Below are 17775 nucleotides of genomic sequence, written 5' to 3' on the forward strand. Positions count from 1 at the left end.
TGTGTGTGTGTGTTTTGTACAGTTTTGACTTAATAGCTGCTCCGAATATATTATTCTCTCAACAAATGCTGTTTTTTTAGACTATACTCCAGTTAGCGATTACTCGACGACTGAAGTAGTTGCCGAATAATTTCAATAATCGATTTATGACGATTAATCTGATTAATTGTTTCAGCTTTAATTTTTACTGTGTAAAGGGATAGTTCAACTTAATGAAATGGGTCTGGGTGGAGCTGTTGTAGTCTGTGGTCAGATTAACCTCAGTTTGGAGAATCAAAGGAGTCGAGCTGAGCCACTCAGAACATATGCAAAATTCTCACCAAGTAAATCTACTCAAGCCTCATATTCAAACAAATTACATGTAAATATTTTCAACCTTTTACTTTGTGCTTTGAACAGCTGTTTACTATATGTCACTACTGATACTATACATCATTTTAAGCTAACCAAAATGTCTAAGTGAATTCTTTGAGAATTTATTGGGTGGCCTCTGTGTCGTCGTCTCAAACACATTAGATTTGCTTTAGCTGAAAAATTAGTAAGCAACTCTGATGGTGGTGGACATTTTTGAAGCTTTAAAACAATTAGTTCTGAGTACCTGTTAGCATTGTGTCTCCTTCAGACGACCTCATTATTTTTCAAATTAAATAGATGAGTGTGGATCTTCTAAAAAGTTAACTTCTCACCTGTAGTTCTTGAAATCTTCATCTAGTATAAATCCGGATAATTTGGTGGTTTAGCCAGAAGCTAATGGCTAATCCAAAAGAAGGCATTGCCAAAGTGAACTTCTACCATCTTCCAAAAAGAAAAAAAAAATCTTATTTTGCAGACTTTTAACCTTTTGCGCCAGTAATGTATGTTGGAGGCAGTGCGCCACCAATAATCTTCCTGTCTGAAACGCATACTAGGAATGAAACACCCCAAGCAACAGAAAACTTTACACGTTGATCCTATAAACTAAGTCATTGTCATTCATAGCATTTGCTTTTGTTTCTCTGCTCTTTGCTCAGTGTTTCAGTCCTTGAATCCAAAGGGAATCAATGGAATAGACTTTAAGGGCGAGGCCATCACGTTCAAGGCCACCACGGCTGGAATCTTAGCCACTCTGTCCCACTGTATCGACCTGATGGTAAAGAGAGAGGACAGCTGGCAGAAGAGACTGGACAAGGTCTGTAACATTTGGACTACTGTGAAGTCTAAAAGGTCACGTTTGATTTGTTTGCTTTCCAATCTTTTTACCGTGACTGTAATGTAACGTCTGTTTTTGTAGGAAATGGAAAAGAGAAGAAGAATAGAGGAAAGCTATAAATCAGCCCTTAATGAGCTGAAGAAGAAGTCTCACTTTGGAGGTCCAGATTATGAGGTAAAATAATTGTAACATTTCTCCATTATGCAATAGAAATAACTGACTTAGTTGTCTCATTTATAGGAAGGACCAAACAGTTTAATTAATGAGGATGAATTTTTTGATGCGGTGGAAGCTGCTCTCGACAGGCAGGACAAAATTGAAGAACAGGTAAAACAAAACCATCAGAAAAAAAACAATTTGTCACTTTTTTCATGTTTTTATCATGATTACAACTAAACTTCCAATGTTTGTTTGGGTGTAGTCTCAGGCAGAGAAGACGAGGATAGAGCGATCCAGCCCACCTCCTCCTGAAGACATCTACTCCACCTCCGGCTCGCACCGGTTCTCCGATAAGGTTAGAGTGCTGTTCTCCTCACAAGATACTTTAATCATTTTTCCACACCTCCCCTCCATTTCTCCTCCTCTAATCCCGTTTCACACAATTTGTCCAGCATCACCAGCTTTCCATTACAAATGTGCACAAAACTTTATCGATAATGCGCCAACATCGAAAAAACACAATATTGCGATGTGAATACGTCTGTTCACACGATAAATTGTTAAAAAACATGCCGCGCCATCATCCTCCTGCCACTTCCTGTCTTCTTCTTTGACTTTTTTTATCCGGTTGTTGATCACATGGCTCATGATGAGGAAAAAAATGTTTCGATTGAAATTTGCAAAAATTGTGATCTGGCCGAAAAGCCATCTCATCCGAGCACAAAAACTTTTTCATCAAAAAATGTGAGGTTTTTTGAAATGATCTTGTTTCCATTAAGCAGATTCTGAACTCCAATTTGTGTAGTTAAATGGTCAATAGAGTCATAGTGGAACCACTGAGCAAGTCTTTGAGTCATTTTCCTGTTTCCCCTGTTTAAACTGGACATCATGTTTTCATGAGGCAAGGTCTTTAAATAGTCCGCTTTTGTCCGATACTCCTCAATAAAGGCTAGTCAAGACAACTGAGAACCTGCAATGAGACTTAAATATTGCTTTCCTCAGATGCTCTCCATCCAAGAAGGTGGTGGTTTTAATGTTTCAATGAGTATCAGTTGTTGTTTCTATTGTTTACCACTTGGTGACGCCATCCCTTAGAATCCCTCTGCTCTCTGATTGCATCTAAATTATTCATTCCCTCTTCCTGTCGCTTGCCTTGTGTTGTAGGTGGAAGAGATGGTGCAGAATCACATGACCTACTCGCTGCAGGATGTCGGTGGAGACGCCAACTGGCAACTGGTTGTAGAAGAGGGAGAGATGAAGGTGAGGCCATATTCACAGAAACTGTGACGGTATTCCAAAAAGCACAAATAAATGGGAGGTTCATTTTAAGTTTGGTATAAGGAATAAAGAAGGTTTCCCGACATGTTTGCAACGCAGGTTTACAGGAGAGAAGTGGAGGAAAACGGGATTGTGTTGGACCCTTTGAAGGCCACCCACTCTGTGAAGGGAGTCACAGGTCATGAAGTCTGCCACTACTTTTGGGACACCATGTACCGCAACGACTGGGAAAGTAAGTCTTTGAGGTCTGGAAGTCCAGTAGACTGCAGCATTTGTTACATTTTCAGCTGATGAGGCATGTTACAGGGTTTGGTGTCAAACAAACCAAGCCCTTTGAAAAACCTGTTTATCCTCCTCGCCTGTGGTGGCGCTGCTCCACGGACGACTGAAGGAAACGCCATAAAATCCTCTGAAGAAGACACTGGAAGCAAATCCCTTTTTCACAAAAAACAAACAAAAATGGAGGAGCTAATAGTTGTATGATTACTCCGTCATCTTTAGGAAAAGACAGTGAGCCATTTCTGCTGCTAGACTTTTGCGTTTGTTTTGGTTGTTTTTTACCCAGAATGCCCTGCCCATTCTGAGTAAGGCTGACTGCAGCTTTTGGAGCCGGCTCTGGTCAGTTTTGCATTCACATACGCATTTGAATTAGATGAGAGTTCACTTCAACCGAGCTGAGACCCAGGTTTTTGGGCGGAGCAGAGTTTTCTTTTTTGCTCTGTATCAGAGTTTGAGTCACGACTCAGCAGACTATCGGGTGTGAAAACACCCTAAATGAACCCTGTGTTGAGACAACCAGCTCAGGAGCTGTTTTTCATTTCATTTCAGGAAATGAAATGAAAAACATTACGTTCTTCTTTCTGCAGCTACTATTGAAAACTTCAATGTGGTGGAGAGACTTTCAGACAACGCAGCAATAATCTACCAAACACACAAGGTAAGAGCCAGAGGCTGGAATGCTTTAGGTCCCAAACCAAACATCCTGGTGTTGTAGATCTGCAGCCTGATGAGCCAACCTGTGTTGCAGCGTGTGTGGCCTGCATCCCAGAGGGACGTGCTGTACCTTTCTGCCATGAGGAAGATTTTGGCCAACAACGAGAATGACCCCGACACCTGGCTGGTGTGCAACTTCTCTGTGGATCACGACGAGGCTCAGGTCAGAACCCAGATCCGCTCCAAGTCCCACAGACCACAACAACCGAGTTCTTCCTGTAACCTTCTGGATTTCTTCCCTCGTTCAGTCGAGCAGCAGATGTGTGCGTGCCAAAATCAACATCGCTATGATCTGTCAGACCCTGGTCAGTCCACCAGAGGGAGACAAAGAGATCAGCAGGGACAACATCCTGTGTAAAATCACCTATGTTGCCAATGGTAATTCTACTGCATTTTCATTTATATGGAAGACGATCAGTGCCACAATGCAGTGAATAAAAATAATCATAAAAAATCAGTAACCGGTTACTCTAATGTGCCCACTAAAATTTAATGTGAGAACATGATATGTTACATAACCTACATGAAAAAAAACTATACTATGTCATGGATGCAGAATATATTCAGTCAACTCAACTAACGTTGCTCAGCTATAGATCATTGGTTTTATTGGGTAACCAATCAGCTGCTAGCCTGTTAGTGATGCACAGTAAGAGCTTAAATAGTTTCACAGCAGATGACAAATAAATAAATATGTACTAAAAAACTTCTGTGGTGATACAGTTTATTCAATTTTTTTTGTTTCCAAATTTTGCATTTAGATTTTAGTTTGTTGGGTCCAATTCTGATGCCTTTATTTATTTAATGCAATTATTTCCAATATTTACATTTCCAACTTTAATTTAGAACACTGTATTAGTTGGCCATGACTGTTCATACCTTATTCTATATCTTTTCCAACTATAATATTTTTGTGTGTACTAGTTGTAAACATAAACTTCTAGTCTGCTAATTTTATTTCAAAAAATCAAAGCTTATATTTTGAAAAATAAAAGGTAAAAAAATTTTAAGCTAATCACCCGATTATAGACTTTCCAGAAATAGTTTTTTTTGTCGCCTGTTTTTCATTCACACTGTTGTTCTGACTCCATCCAGTTGCATCAGTGACACCAACCAAATAATACGTTTGACGCCCTGCTGCTTACCTGGGCAGCCAGGACAGGAAACCAAAATAAAATGCCACAAGCTAAATGAAAACTAATTGCTTCCAGACAAATCTTGGAGAAATTAGTCCAACTATGCAATCTAATATAAATAGTAATAATAAACGCAAACTGTCCATTAAACAAAAGTGTTAATTGGAGAAAAATCTGTGAATGCAGCAACTTTAAGCACAACCTCTTGATGGGAACCTTTTTCCTCCCCTTTTAAAATCTTTGACATCATTTTGACTTGTCAAAATGATGGGAGTAATTGGATATTATTCTATAAATAATTTAAATGTTTCCGTGTGTGTTTGTGTGTGTGCAGTGAATCCGGGGGGCTGGGCTCCAGCCTCCGTACTCAGGGCCGTAGCTAAGAGGGAGTACCCCAAGTTCCTCAAGCGCTTCACTTCCTATGTGCAAGAAAAAACCAGCGGCAAGCCCATCTTATTCTGAGACATGCAGGTAAAATGAGTTTTCTGCTGAGACATTTAAAATAATATTGCAGAATGATGCCATCACTGTTCTCTCTCTTTTTTTAGGATCAAAAAATGAGGTCAGGTCTACGCCAGAAGGACTGGAGGGACTTTATTTCCAAACAGCATCCCTCCAAGAAAAGACGTTATTTTTCTTTTCTTTTTGTCCTGGTTTGTAGCTAAAACGTAGGGTGGGTGCATGATAGATCATAAGGCTCAAGAGAAGAGCACCACTAGTCTGTGGGAAAAAATAGAATGTTTATAAATTGACTGGACAAGACGTGATTACCATTTTTTAATAACAACACTGAGAAGACTCTCCACCCATCAGAGTGAAGGGGAAACACTCTGCAGCTGCTTCCCCTGATGTACCTAAATGTTTGGAAACTCTGGAAAGAAGTTTATAAAACAAACAAAACAAAGAAAATCTTAGTTTTTAGACTGAAATAAGTAACTATTTTTGTGTGGATAATGTCATGTTTTGAGTTGATTATTATTATTTTCCCCACATCTCGGCTGTGTAATCTCCAGAGGGCTTCCCGTTAGCGTGCGAGCCCGATGATAGAAGCTGTACGTTTCTCTAATGAAACCACCCGACATGCCGGTGTTTGAAGGAGGAACCAGAGATTATCACGACGCCTGCACATTCACCAACTGTGAATAACACCGTTCCAGTTTTGCTTTCTTCGCGACCACGCTTCGCTACGAATGTAAATAGTTGTCATGGCTTCCGCTGACAGTTTGCAAAACTTTGACTCAAGCCCAGATGCCTTAGTATCGCAGGAAGACGTAGAAGGTTGCTGATAGAGGAAGTTCCTCTCGGGTGCGTTCGTTTTATTCGACTCAAATCTGGTCTTGCTGTGTTTTTGACTGAACAAATGAACCCGGTGAGGAGTTACTCATGTTGTCCACAGAACGAGCCATATTCCAAGCTCTAGAATAAAAGTGTCGCAATCATTGTCAGTATTTCTGGGATTTGTTACATGAAGGACTCCACTGGCACAATTTGAACAGATCATTTAAAAAAAATTATTTGTACTGCAGCTTTTTCTTCTTGATCATGTGGAAGAATGTTGCGCTCTGTAACGTCAAGGCAAATTAACAGATTTCAATTTTACTTATTTTTAATACTTTCTATTCTTTCTCTGTACTGCATTACCTTGTCCTACTTTTTCCTACATTTTCTTTCCCGGTTATTCCTAAGCTTGTGAATTCAGACATTCTGTCTGAAAGACGCGATGGAGGAGTTCGCTCGGCCTGCTGCTCGTTGGAAAAATGCCAGGGTTAGGCCGTTTTAATCTGAAAGCAAACATTTTCCTGTAAATTGAGTTTTCTGTGTTTTGGTCAAACTGAATGTACTTTGACTTTTTGTAAAGTTGTTCATACTAACGCTTTGGGATCGGCCTGTAAATGTACTGTAATGTGGCATCTCTTCTGCCCTGTTTTGAAAGTTAAATAAATCCGTTTATCCTCCATGTTTTTTTGTTGCTTTTTTTCCTCAAACTCTTGTCCTCTTTACAGTTTAAGCACATTAATCTTTCTTTGTAGAAATTCTGTTTCTACATTGTAAATTTTATAGATGAAGTGACGGGTTTTGCCTAAAACACAGATTCTTGTAATGAAATCAAATAGTTTATGGAGTGGACCCATTAAAACCAGATTATTCTTCATATACCACTAAATAGTTTTCTTAAAACCTCCTGCCAAATACTGAATACAAACATGTTTGTGATACTAATATATCAGATGTTTCAGGAATATTGACCATACATCCGTTTGATTACATCAAATTACTTAGAAAAGGTATTTTAATTGAAGAGAAAATAATCTTGACATAGAAAAACAAAATGTATGAAAAATAAAAGCTGTTAAAGAACTTGAGCTTCTTTTGTTTTATAAAGATGAGTTCACCAAGTAGAAAGGTAGCGTTTTATTTTTTAAATATGATTACAAGTGTAAGAAATTTCTTTGAATTGGATATTCTACGTAAAGCTCCACTTGTAACACATAAGGCCACTTCTGAGGATGGCAATACAAGAATCTGTCTGATTTATCACCACTGAGACGTCACAACTGTCCTTTAACATTCACCACCTGCAGGAATCCAATACTTTCACATGAAAAGGTTCAAAAATAAATAAATATTGCTTTAAGTCTCTTGTTTCCCAGCAGTGACGACTAGTTAGTGGATCCGAGCGGGAGCCAAGAAGACCAGCAGTCATGGCCGCTCCGTAGTATACACAGTATACAGCAGCGAGCTTTTAGTCAGGTAGGATGGCACGGGCCGGAGCTTACAACACTGGCAGGAAAAAACACATTCAGGGTTCGAAACGTGAGCAGAAATGGCCTCACACACATCTGCAGCACCGTCTCCAGCAAGCTTTTGGCAAATGCAAAGACAGGTTTAAACCTGTTTAACAATCATTAAACAGGTTTTCTCACATGTCAGATTCAGTAAGCTGATTGGCCAGGATGAAAAAAAAAAAAAAGATGCAAATAAATAGCACACATTAGTAACGGTAACATCTCCACTGAGAAACAAAAAAAACAAAAAAAAAAGATTTGCAGTCAGAGAGCAACCAAACACAGGCTGTGTTTATAGCAGTTTTGGATGAAGCGTCAACACTTAGGGACGTTTGTCTCGGTCGCTGGGAAAGCCATCTCGGGCAGGCTGGTCTTAGATCTGAGAGGGGAGAGAGAGAGAGACATGCAGTCAGAAATGGCCGAAAAAGGTGGTGGAGGCAGCATTGGGAACAAAAACTTAAAAAAAAACAAGCAACCCTACCTGTTGTGAGTCATGTGGCTTTTGACGAGGTGTCCTGCTGCCAGAGCGGCCATCAGAGACAGCTCCCCCGCCAGGACGGTGGCACACACTACGCGGGCCAGCTGGCGGGCGTTCTCTCCTGGCTGGTTGGGCCCGGCGACACCAAGCATCTGCAGAGGAAGAACAACGGAAACGCCTCAGAACATTTCCTGCACTGCAGGTGCACCAAGTAGCAACTGATGAGGATTTTAGTTATCCATTAATTTATTATTCTGACAATTAATCCAATTTAAAAAATTGCCACATTCTGCAGATTTTTGAATTAGTCTTTTTTTATACATTAGAAATACATTCAGAGGTGCAAATGAATCAACTCATTTTTTAAATGAGAAAATAAACATTTTATTGCCTTAAATGCAGTAACAGCATTGCTTTGGCGGAGATTGGTAGCAAATGATGGATCTGCAGCTAAAAAATACTTCCAACATGAACGTGAAAAGCTCAGCCATTTATGCTTGACATCGATACAGCGTCCGACTGATCTATTGATTTTTTTTTTTTTTTGGATTAACTAATGCATAACTGGATAGCAATGGCATGTTTTTGTTTTACAGAATTTGAGTGAAATTAAAGCTTGAAGAGTTCTACGTAGAACATATTTACAGAGATTTATTTTTATCTTAAAACCCAAATATATACATTTGCATTTGTACAGTTTAGGTTCATTTATTCTTGCAAATGTTATTCTTTCAGCAAATGACCTTTTTTTTCTTCTTGACCCTTTGCTCCAGTTAACGATTATTCAACTACTCAATTAGACAAATTCAATTAATCGTTTCAGTCCTACCACCAACCTTGTTAAAACATATTTCAAGCGTTTTCTATCAAAAATCTTTATGAAGTGAGGAAAAGATGGAACAGTTGCAGTCTGACAGCTTATGAAATAAAAACCGTGAAACGCTAAAAAGACGAAAGCAGATTAACGCAGAACGTGGTTTTCAAACGGAGGATGGTTGGGGTGGTTGGGGTGGTGGTACCTGCAGACAGGCCTGCTGTGGCGGCAGGTTGGTGCCTCCGCCCACAGTGCCCAGCTCTATGGACGGCATGGTGCAGCTGATGTACAGGTCGTCTCCGTCTGGGCCGGCAGCCTCCATCTGAGTGATGCAGCTGGAGCTCCCCACGGTCTGAGCCGGGTCCTGCACCATAGCAACAGCACCAGTGAGGAACTGGGAGGACGACTGGTCGCACCAAGTCCGTCCATTAACCACTAAATTAACAGCAGCTCCGGTCTGAGCGCGCTCGGTGCTGCTCTACCTGTCCACAGGCGATGAAGATGGCGCTGACGATGTTGGCGGCATGTGCGTTGAAGCCCCCTATGCTGCCGGCCATGGCCGAGCCCACCAGGTTCTTACTGATGTTCAGATCCACCAGAGCGGCCGTGCTGCTCTTCAGAACCTGCAGCAGAACATTTACACAACACTATGAGCACAGCTAGGGACGACGGGAACTCGAGCTGACATCATTTCCTGTTGGATCCTTTACCTCCCTCACCACCTGGGCAGGGATGGTGGCTTCACACACAGCGGACTTCCCCCGACCCAGGATCCAGTTGATGGCAGCAGACTTTTTGTCAGTGCAGTAGTTACCACTGACAGACAGAACCTCCATGTCTGGGAAGTGCTGCTTGAGCCGACCCAGAGCCTGCTCCGTCCCCTGAAGGGCGCGTGCACACGCGCACACACGCACACACATACACACCTTTATCTATGGTGTTGGACACACTGGGAACTTTTTCAAGAAATGAAGGGAAAAAAACCAACTCATTTCATCCACAGTCCAGCACCGTTTTGAGTCAGGGTAGCACAAAATAAAGCGCTTGGTGAAAAATTTCAGTTCTGATTTTAAATCACATTTTTTTTCTCAATTTCTTTTCTGAAAAGTAAAAATAATGATAAATTTACAAATGAGAGTATTTCTTACTTCAGTCAACCCTTCTGTGAGTTGCATGGTGGAGTGTCAGGGTGAGGCTACGAGAATTTTAGTCATAGTACCATAAAAAAAACAAAAAACTTTCCAAACATTAAACAATAATAAAACCAAACATTTGATCAATCGCTCAGCTCTGCATAAAATACTTTAAGGTTTTGAAAGGTGTTGAAAATGTTCAATGCTGCCAACAAGGAGAGCTTGGCTGTCTGGCTGTACCTTAGAGAGCATGTTCATCCCCATGGCGTCGCCCGTCTGCGACTGGAAGCGAATGTAAAGGTTTCTTCCTGCCACACAGGCCAGCAGCTTCTCCAAACGGGCAAACCTGCAAACACAAACGTCTAGTTTTGATCTTTCTGCCTCTCAGGTGAAACAAAAAATAAAAAAAAATCACCTCCGCGGTCGTTTCCCACCTGCTGGTCTCGTCGAAGGCTTCCTTGACCAAGCCGAACCCATCCGTCGTCTCCAGCCACATTTTGACCTCTGCGGCCCGGCACGCCGAAGGCAGCCTCACCACAGGACCCCTGGTCATGCTGTCGGCCAGGATCCTGCTGCTGCAGCCCCCGCTCAGCTGGACGGGGGAAGAAGAAGAAGAGCGCTAACGGTTAGCGACGGAGTGCACCGGACATGACTGGAGCAGGAGCCAGTGTACCTACAGAAACCGCTCTGCATCCTCTGTTGGTGCTGGCCACGAGGCAGCCCTCCGTGGTCGCCATGGGGACATGAAACTGCTGGCCGTCCAACAGCAGCGGGCCGGCCACGCCCACTGGCACTGGCATGTAGCCGATGACGTTCTCGCAGCAAGCGCCCATCACCTACAGCGACACAAAATGAAACACAAAGCAGCGGATGAGGAGCTGAAACGGTATCTATGGCAACATAAAAACAGGATAACTTAAAGGGGAAGTGTTACGTGAAATCAATTTTATGAGTTTTACATTGTTATGTTGTTCCCTCATCAAAAACATTCCTGGAGTGTTGCTTTGATTCTTTCATGCATGTTTGAGAAATCCTTTAATTTCCATGGCAACCATTCAGTTGTGCAAAGCACCTGGGTGGACCTAGCCCCGCCTCCAAGGATGAAGCTCCTCCCCTACTCAGCTCCTTCAGACTAGCCAGCAGCAATTAGCAAACTACAAAGTCAAATTTCTTATAAGTGATATTTGATATATAACGGCATTTATTTATATATTATTAATAATACTGCCCCTTTAAAGTACGAGGGAACCGGTAAATACCTTTGAATAGTCGTAGCCTTTGTAAGGCAGACCAGACAAAGCGGAGCTGACAGGAAGTTTCAGCGCCAGCATCTCTCTCCTGATGGCCACGCCCCTTTCTGGAGTCTCCAGCAGCGCTTCCAGTTTGTAGTTCAGGATCTTCCTAGCGGTCACCAGGTTGATCACCTCTGAATCCGTCAGCATTTCTGGACCCCTCTAGAAAAAAGAAATATTTTAAAAAGCATCAGAAACCATTTCCACACCATCAAAAACTACCTGAGCTGTCTGTGTGGTCTGGTGAGTCACCTGGGGGTCAGAGAGGACGGCCATGCATTCCTCCAGTGAGCGAGGTTCTGCTCCACAGCCTGCAGGAGCTCTGCACGTCTCCAGGCGAGGTGAAGCACAGCCGCCGAATGATCCTAAAATGATCAAGAATATTCTAATGAGATTCATGTTTTTATCATTTTAACACAGACAGGAAGAAGATCCATCTAATCAAAGCCACAGAGTGTTAAATCTGGGAGGAACCTCCCAAAACAAAAAGATACCTTTACAGGTAATGTCAGCCTCAGGCAACGGTTTAACGTCTGAGACCGCCGAGGAAGCAACCCCGGTTGCTAACACACCAGCAGAGCTTTTCCTGGCAGCTGATTGGTCCCTCCTGCAGCAGCTGTCGGCTGCCCGTGGCTTCTGAACCAGAGAGGCGCCGCTAATGGGACTCCTGAGAGACAGGGAGGACTCGGTGTCCGCTTGCTCAAAGAAGACGTACTTGATGGCGAGAAGCAGCGCCAGGCCAAGGGTTATCACATGTTCCAGCTCCATGCTGGAGGGACGAGACGGACAACAAACATGAGCGGAGCGGGACAAACGGGATGTACAGAAAGACGCTTCATCTGCAAAGTTCAAGCATTTTCAAAATACCATTTCAAACTTTTCCTGCACCAAACTGGAGATAGAAATGATACAAATGACAGTTTCAATTCACTATTATATCGTTTATTAATGTTAACTTTCTTTGAGATGATATTCTACATCCTGCAGCAAGGACAAGGGAAACTAAAATGTAGGAACATTTTATGCGTTTTAAATGTCTTATACCCTCCTGATAACAAGTGTAAGTATAAAATGATCAAAAGCTCATTTTGTGTTTACCTGGTGAGTTTCAGGGGCCACACGGTCCCAGCTGATTCCAGTCTCTCAGCTACGGGTCCCTCTGCTGTGCGATTGCGACCCGAATGCTCGGCTGTTAACCGAGTGTGGGCGTGGACCAGGGCCAAACCGAGAGACTGAAAGACGGGAAAGAGAAACGGACTGACGCTTGCTTCATTGTTCCAACTTCACACGAGGAAAGTAAAACTAAACCTCCTTTAGGCAGCAGCAAAAAACTGGAAAGGTTGTTTTGTTTCTTTGTTCTCACCATGATGATTTTAACTCTTTGGGTCACAGGGTTGGGCTTGTTGTCTTCTTCCTCTGCCAGAACATTAGCCAAGTGGCTCATCTGCCAGATGGGACGGCCTTCCCGACTTTCCCTGGACAGCTTTAAAGCAGAAGAATCCACTGATGTGTATCAGTAACTCACTGATACACATCACTGGACTGGACGTTACACATCGAGTCTGGGAATAACGGTAGCTGGTAAAATGGCACAATCATGCCAAGAATCTGAAAAATGGATGCGATGTTTTGCTATTAGATGTCAACACTATGGCAGCGAAAATAACAAGGTCCAAGTGAATCACATTTCACAGGAGAGGAAAAAGCTTTAACTTAAAAAAAAATGTGAGAAAGCAGGAAGTAGGTTATGCTGGCTTGACAATTTTACCGTGTAGATGTGCTGAGGAATTCGGTATGTTTTGGTTCAGTTAACACTAAAATAAGGCAACAAACACACCTAGACTCTGACAGACCATCAGTAGAGCAGGTGTTTAAATTAGCTGATCTACCAACCCCAGTGTTTATTTGGCCAATTAGCAAAACTAACGCTGAGTCCGAAAACTGGAACGGACTGAATGCTCTCGGGTTTTTATGGGCTCTCTTTGTCTGGGAAACGTCTGCGTGTTTTTTGGTGTCCATTCCTGATACACTTGAACATAATCTCTGCTGTCAGCTAGCGGAGCTGTTGTCAGTCAGTTGCCATGACAACTAAACGTGGTTTTGAGTTGTTTTTTTGGCATTGATTCCCTGCACACTGCAGCCGTTGTGATTTCTAAAAGTTTAATAAGCGACAAAAACTGGACTAATTTTCCTTGTTGTTCGCAGTATGTGGAGATGTTCATAAGTGTCATCAAATGGGATGAAATATTTCATAAAGCACAGGAGTCATAGTTTGATTATTATTAGCGATAATTATGTAAAATTAAGTTATTGTCCAATATTAAAAAAAAGAAAAATTCACCTAGAAACGACAGAAACCAAACTATTTATGGATTTATTTCTAGGCAGTATAAATATTTTACATATTGAAACCTAGCAATTTTCTCCACTTTAATCTAAGCCTCATTTTCTAAAACTTGGTTAAGAAATAAGAGCGCTACGACAGATTCCTGCTCAAAGGAACAGTTTAGTTTTGTTGTTGTGGCTCAAAGCACAGTAATGACTCCTGCAGGAGTACGTCTCTAGCCATAGCGGCTAACCGGCGCTGTCCAATCCACCAATATACATCAATGATAGCAACTATTCTCTACATTAGACTGAGCTTGCTTCAACAGGATGTTTTGGGTTCAACCTTACCTCGAGGACTAGAGAGACGCACGCTGGGAAGAACGTCATGAAAACAAAGTAATTGGCCAGAACAGACATGCAGCCAAAACAGCACATGATCTCCAACTGAGGAACGCCTGGAGAGCAAATCAGGTCCTGATTAAAATCTGTTTGACACCAGCAAATGTTTTTGGTTGTTAAAACAAAACAAAAGTCGTTCTCACCCGACATGGTGCCGATTCCTATAACCAGACACTCGACGAGAGCATCCAGGGTGAACGTGGGGCCGAGGATAGCCATGCCCTTGGATATGTTCTCCCTCACCTCCTCCTACACAGAATCACGACCAGATTGTTACGGCTGAACGGTTCAAGGTACAAGTTCAGACGCATCGACGGGCGTGAAACACTACCTGGGAGTTGGAGCTGAGGGCAAATTTAGCTAAAGTGCAGGCTTTGGACAGGTCAATGAGCAGGAGAAAGAACGGCAGAGCTTCACTGCAGGAAAACAGGACAGGGTGAGATTTCTACAACAATAATAACTAAAACAACTGAGCAGCAGCCTTTGTATTAATGTCTTAGAGAGTTTGAAAAAAACACCATTAGATTGGGCAGAGATCAGAACGGGACAATCAAATGAAGTTCATTCCGACGGGAGCGTCTGATTAGTTTGACAGATTGTTAAGGCCACACTAAGAAAAGTTTAAAAATAAAGAAATAAAATTACGAGAATAAAGCCATAATGTTTCACGAATAAAGTTGCAATGATATGAGAAGGAAATCAAAATACTATGAGTTTATACTTATTAAGACTTTATTTTACTCATTTTATTTTCTTAAATTATAAATAATACTCCGTCTTTGATTGGAACTGAATTACACCCCTTATCGTTTTTCAATCAGAAACACAAGGCAATCTTTCTCTAAAATACTAGTAAGTATTATAATTCTAAATAAAATCCTAAGAACTTGACGCCATCGTCATATTAAAACAGGAAAACTTTAATTTGAGACGCTTTGCTCTCTGTCCAATATGACTAAACTTGTGCAACGTTTAAAAGTATCATTTCCCTTCCATTCTGCAACAATCTGCTGCTTCGTGTTCATCCAGTAGACAAAATACAGATAAATTTAACCTAAAGTTTGTGATTCCTTCATGACTAAAGTGAGACAATTATCAGGCGTATGAAAACTTTCCTAAAGCACAACCCAAAACAACACTTACTTAAGACCGGTTAGTTCTTTCCCGAAGAAGTGGATGACCACTGTACTGAAAACAAAGCTGGAAAACACTGTAAACAATCCAGCAATACCTGCAGGAACAAACAAAACCAAATGTGTTTAGATATTTTTGGATGTTCATTTGTTTTCCCAAACGACTGTTGTGCTAGCGTTGGGATGCGTAACAAGCAGAAGCCGGTCATTCAGCTCAATTCAAAAATACTTCATTTATCCCCGAGGTGAATATTGTCATAACTCATATCGTCCAAGTGTCTTTAAAGAGTCGTTGTGTAACGGTGATGCTATGGGCAGGAAGGATCTCCAGTAGCTGTCAGTATTTGACGCTAATAAGTTGCTTCCAATTGTAAAAACAATATCTTGTTGCCTCAGTTACACATCATAATAACTGTTTAAAAGTAGAAAGAAAAAAAGAGAGCAAAAATCCTTCCAGCTCCCCAGCATCCAAAATCAAACTCCAAAGCAAAATCTACAAAAAGAACAAATCAGAACGAAGGTGACAGAGATACCCCAACATGGAACGGTGTAATTTTAGAACATGGTCACAGTCTGTCATCATACTGACCCAGAATATATTTGGATCCCAGCTGCAGGAGGTTCTTAAACTGGAAGTAGATATAAATAATAGCCATGCAGCGAGTGATGGTCAAAACGATTATATCACTACTGGGGGCCTCCTGAAAGAAAACAGGACATATAACCTCTTGTTAGCGTGAAGGAAAACAACTTTCTGTCCTTCCAAATGCTCCGTTCACAGCCGTCTCACCTCTTTAACCTTTGGACAGTTGTTCCAGCTGCACATCTGACTGCTGGTCGATGAGCTGTTCATGTTCATGAGGCAGACGGTGACGGCCAGGGTCCCCACTATCACCTCCCAGGGGTGGGAGGCCACCAGCAGGCCGTGGAGGCGGAAAAGACGGGCCAGCATCGTGGATGTCGAGATGCCTGCTTACTGGAGCTTCATCTGTAAGGCGACAAAATCACACCTGAAACCAAATGACGGAGGTTAATAAGAGGGTTTAAAACGCCCAAAAATGGCCGACTGACGCAGCTGAAGAACTTTTCTTTTCACTGTACACACGCCTCTTTATTTAGTCAAAAAGCAAACTGTATCTACTTTCTCTAAATCTGAGAGATACTGGCAGTGCCTACTGTTAGCCTTAGCAACATTAGCTGTCACACCCGAACTTATCTAACATAGCCTCTTACCAGAGGAAGCTTATCCTACAGCCTTAAACGTTCATAAAACTTCCTGTTCGGTGCCACTAGAGCTCCTACGTACCTCAAATGGTGAGTTTTGCCGCGGTCAGAGGGTCTCTTTCATATTTGTGACAGCTCTGCTGCTAGACTGATGTAACTAAAATCAACATGGCGACGCGGAACTCCTGACCTCATTCTGTCGTCACCGCGGAGACGTGAAGGGGCGGCGCCGAAGGACAGGAAGTACGTCAACAATTTTTCGATTTTATTTATTTATTTATTTGTTTGTTTATTTTCACCTTTAAAACAGTTTTTAGTTGCAATTTGTTTTATCGAGAGAAAAAAATATCAAAGGTACTGTTTTTTCCTTTGTATTTTGCATTATTTTTTACGCAAAAGTCTATCAATGCGCCACTCCGAGTAGTAATACTGCGTTGTTCTGTAAAAGGAAGACACAAAACAAGGAAAAGTGCAAGTAGCTATTTGATTTGTTTTAATGCAAATTAATAGACTGAAAATAAAGCCTTTTTGTAGGCCAAAAACAGATAAAGTACACATTGAATTTGGTTTGTTTTTCTTTCATACGTGATATATTAAAAACAAAACTCCCCAGTGAGAAAAACGAAAAATTGTCACATTTCTTATATTCCTTCACACGCATCAGAATTTTTTTTATTGTTTTGCAGTATGACTGACTGTTGTTTCTGCCTCGAAGGTGTTGTGTCACGTACTTTTTTCACAAAAAAGCGAGTGGGAAAGATTGGTTAAGAAATGTTGAATAAAGATGAATGTAAAAAAATGTTTACATTTTGTTGTTCGTTTGTTGGTCATTACTGGTTTCTAATATGAAAATTCAATTACCAAAACATGCATTGATCCTAATTTTAGTTTGAGATTATGATTTATAAATTTGGCTGAATTTTGACATGTACTCATTAAGATTTTACTTAAAGTAGGAAAAATTACACATAATTTCTGAAAACGTTTTTTGACATGCTATAGGCTACGTATTGATTTACAAATTAAACTGATCAAATTATAGAAATAAAAGGGCCACTGGCCCTTACACAATTTTGTTCTTATATCTAGTTTTCCTGAAAGACAAATAAGTCAATTTCAGTAGATTTAATTCACTGTCAGCTGATGCTGGGGGAACAATTGCAAGAAGTCCTTATTTTATTCATTTATTTTATTTTTTTTATATATTTAGCTCATTTGCACAAACATTAATATTTCTCATCATTCCTTATAACTTTGGTTTTGAAAATTTGCATTTACATTATGTTGGCCACTAGAGGGTTCAAGGTCCCTCTGCAGCCACATTCACAAGTTCTGTGCAGTGATAGTTATTCAGATAAATATGATTTAAATTATGAAATTACATTGATCAGCGTTGCCTGATTGCTACATCAGTTTCAGGACACAGTTTTACT

At 41.2% G+C, this 17775-nt stretch overlaps 2 protein-coding genes across 7 annotated transcripts in view; one reads left to right on the top strand and one right to left on the bottom strand.

The window, feature by feature from the left end:
* Window positions 1–5481, top strand: part of LOC103135854 (collagen type IV alpha-3-binding protein-like) — a 30278-nt gene extending 24797 nt beyond the window's left edge. For all 5 annotated transcript variants that reach the window (XM_007548802.2, XM_007548804.2, XM_007548801.2 and 2 more), the window contains 11 exons: window positions 1011–1168; window positions 1271–1363; window positions 1430–1516; window positions 1611–1703; window positions 2513–2608; window positions 2726–2858; window positions 3493–3563; window positions 3654–3782; window positions 3868–3997; window positions 5090–5226; window positions 5304–5481. In XM_007548802.2, the coding sequence (XP_007548864.1) occupies window positions 1011–1168; window positions 1271–1363; window positions 1430–1516; window positions 1611–1703; window positions 2513–2608; window positions 2726–2858; window positions 3493–3563; window positions 3654–3782; window positions 3868–3997; window positions 5090–5217 (1118 nt within the window). In that variant the 3' untranslated portion in view covers window positions 5218–5226; window positions 5304–5481. The remainder of the gene's footprint in view (window positions 1–1010; window positions 1169–1270; window positions 1364–1429; window positions 1517–1610; window positions 1704–2512; window positions 2609–2725; window positions 2859–3492; window positions 3564–3653; window positions 3783–3867; window positions 3998–5089; window positions 5227–5303) is intronic.
* A 1671-nt stretch (window positions 5482–7152) lies between these two features.
* Window positions 7153–16540, bottom strand: LOC103135855 (3-hydroxy-3-methylglutaryl-coenzyme A reductase-like). 2 transcript variants are annotated; one of them, XM_007548806.2, is made up of 20 exons: window positions 16425–16540; window positions 15909–16106; window positions 15708–15819; window positions 15129–15216; window positions 14317–14401; window positions 14129–14234; window positions 13935–14041; window positions 12622–12741; window positions 12357–12490; window positions 11753–12027; window positions 11511–11623; window positions 11226–11420; window positions 10644–10802; window positions 10401–10558; window positions 10207–10312; window positions 9544–9714; window positions 9316–9456; window positions 9039–9197; window positions 8023–8171; window positions 7153–7920 (listed from the first exon to the last, which is right to left on the bottom strand). In XM_007548806.2, exons 2-20 carry the CDS (start codon window positions 16068–16070, stop codon window positions 7857–7859), a joined length of 2604 nt encoding a protein of 867 aa, XP_007548868.1. In that variant the 5' UTR covers window positions 16071–16106; window positions 16425–16540; the 3' UTR covers window positions 7153–7856. The 2 variants fall into 2 exon arrangements, with proteins under 2 accessions (XP_007548868.1, XP_007548867.1); XM_007548805.2 differs by having other exon boundaries at window positions 15909–16128.
* Between the last annotated feature and the right edge of the window lie 1235 nt (window positions 16541–17775).

Source organism: Poecilia formosa, unplaced genomic scaffold (assembly GCF_000485575.1).
Source record: "Poecilia formosa unplaced genomic scaffold, Poecilia_formosa-5.1.2 Scaffold28, whole genome shotgun sequence".
Taxonomy (NCBI): Eukaryota; Metazoa; Chordata; class Actinopteri; order Cyprinodontiformes; family Poeciliidae; genus Poecilia; species Poecilia formosa.

Excerpts from the sequence above, each read along its gene's own strand:
- LOC103135855 (XM_007548806.2), bottom strand. The coding sequence starts at position 16,070 with ATGCTGGCCCGTCTTTTCCGCCTCCACGGCCTGCTGGTGGCCTCCCAC. Across the intron at positions 11,624-11,752 it reads GGCTGACATTACCTGTAAAG|GATCATTCGGCGGCTGTGCT; the intron begins GTATCTTTTTGT and ends TGATCATTTTAG. Across the intron at positions 9,715-10,206 it reads GGATGAACATGCTCTCTAAG|GGGACGGAGCAGGCTCTGGG; the intron begins GTACAGCCAGAC and ends CGCGCCCTTCAG.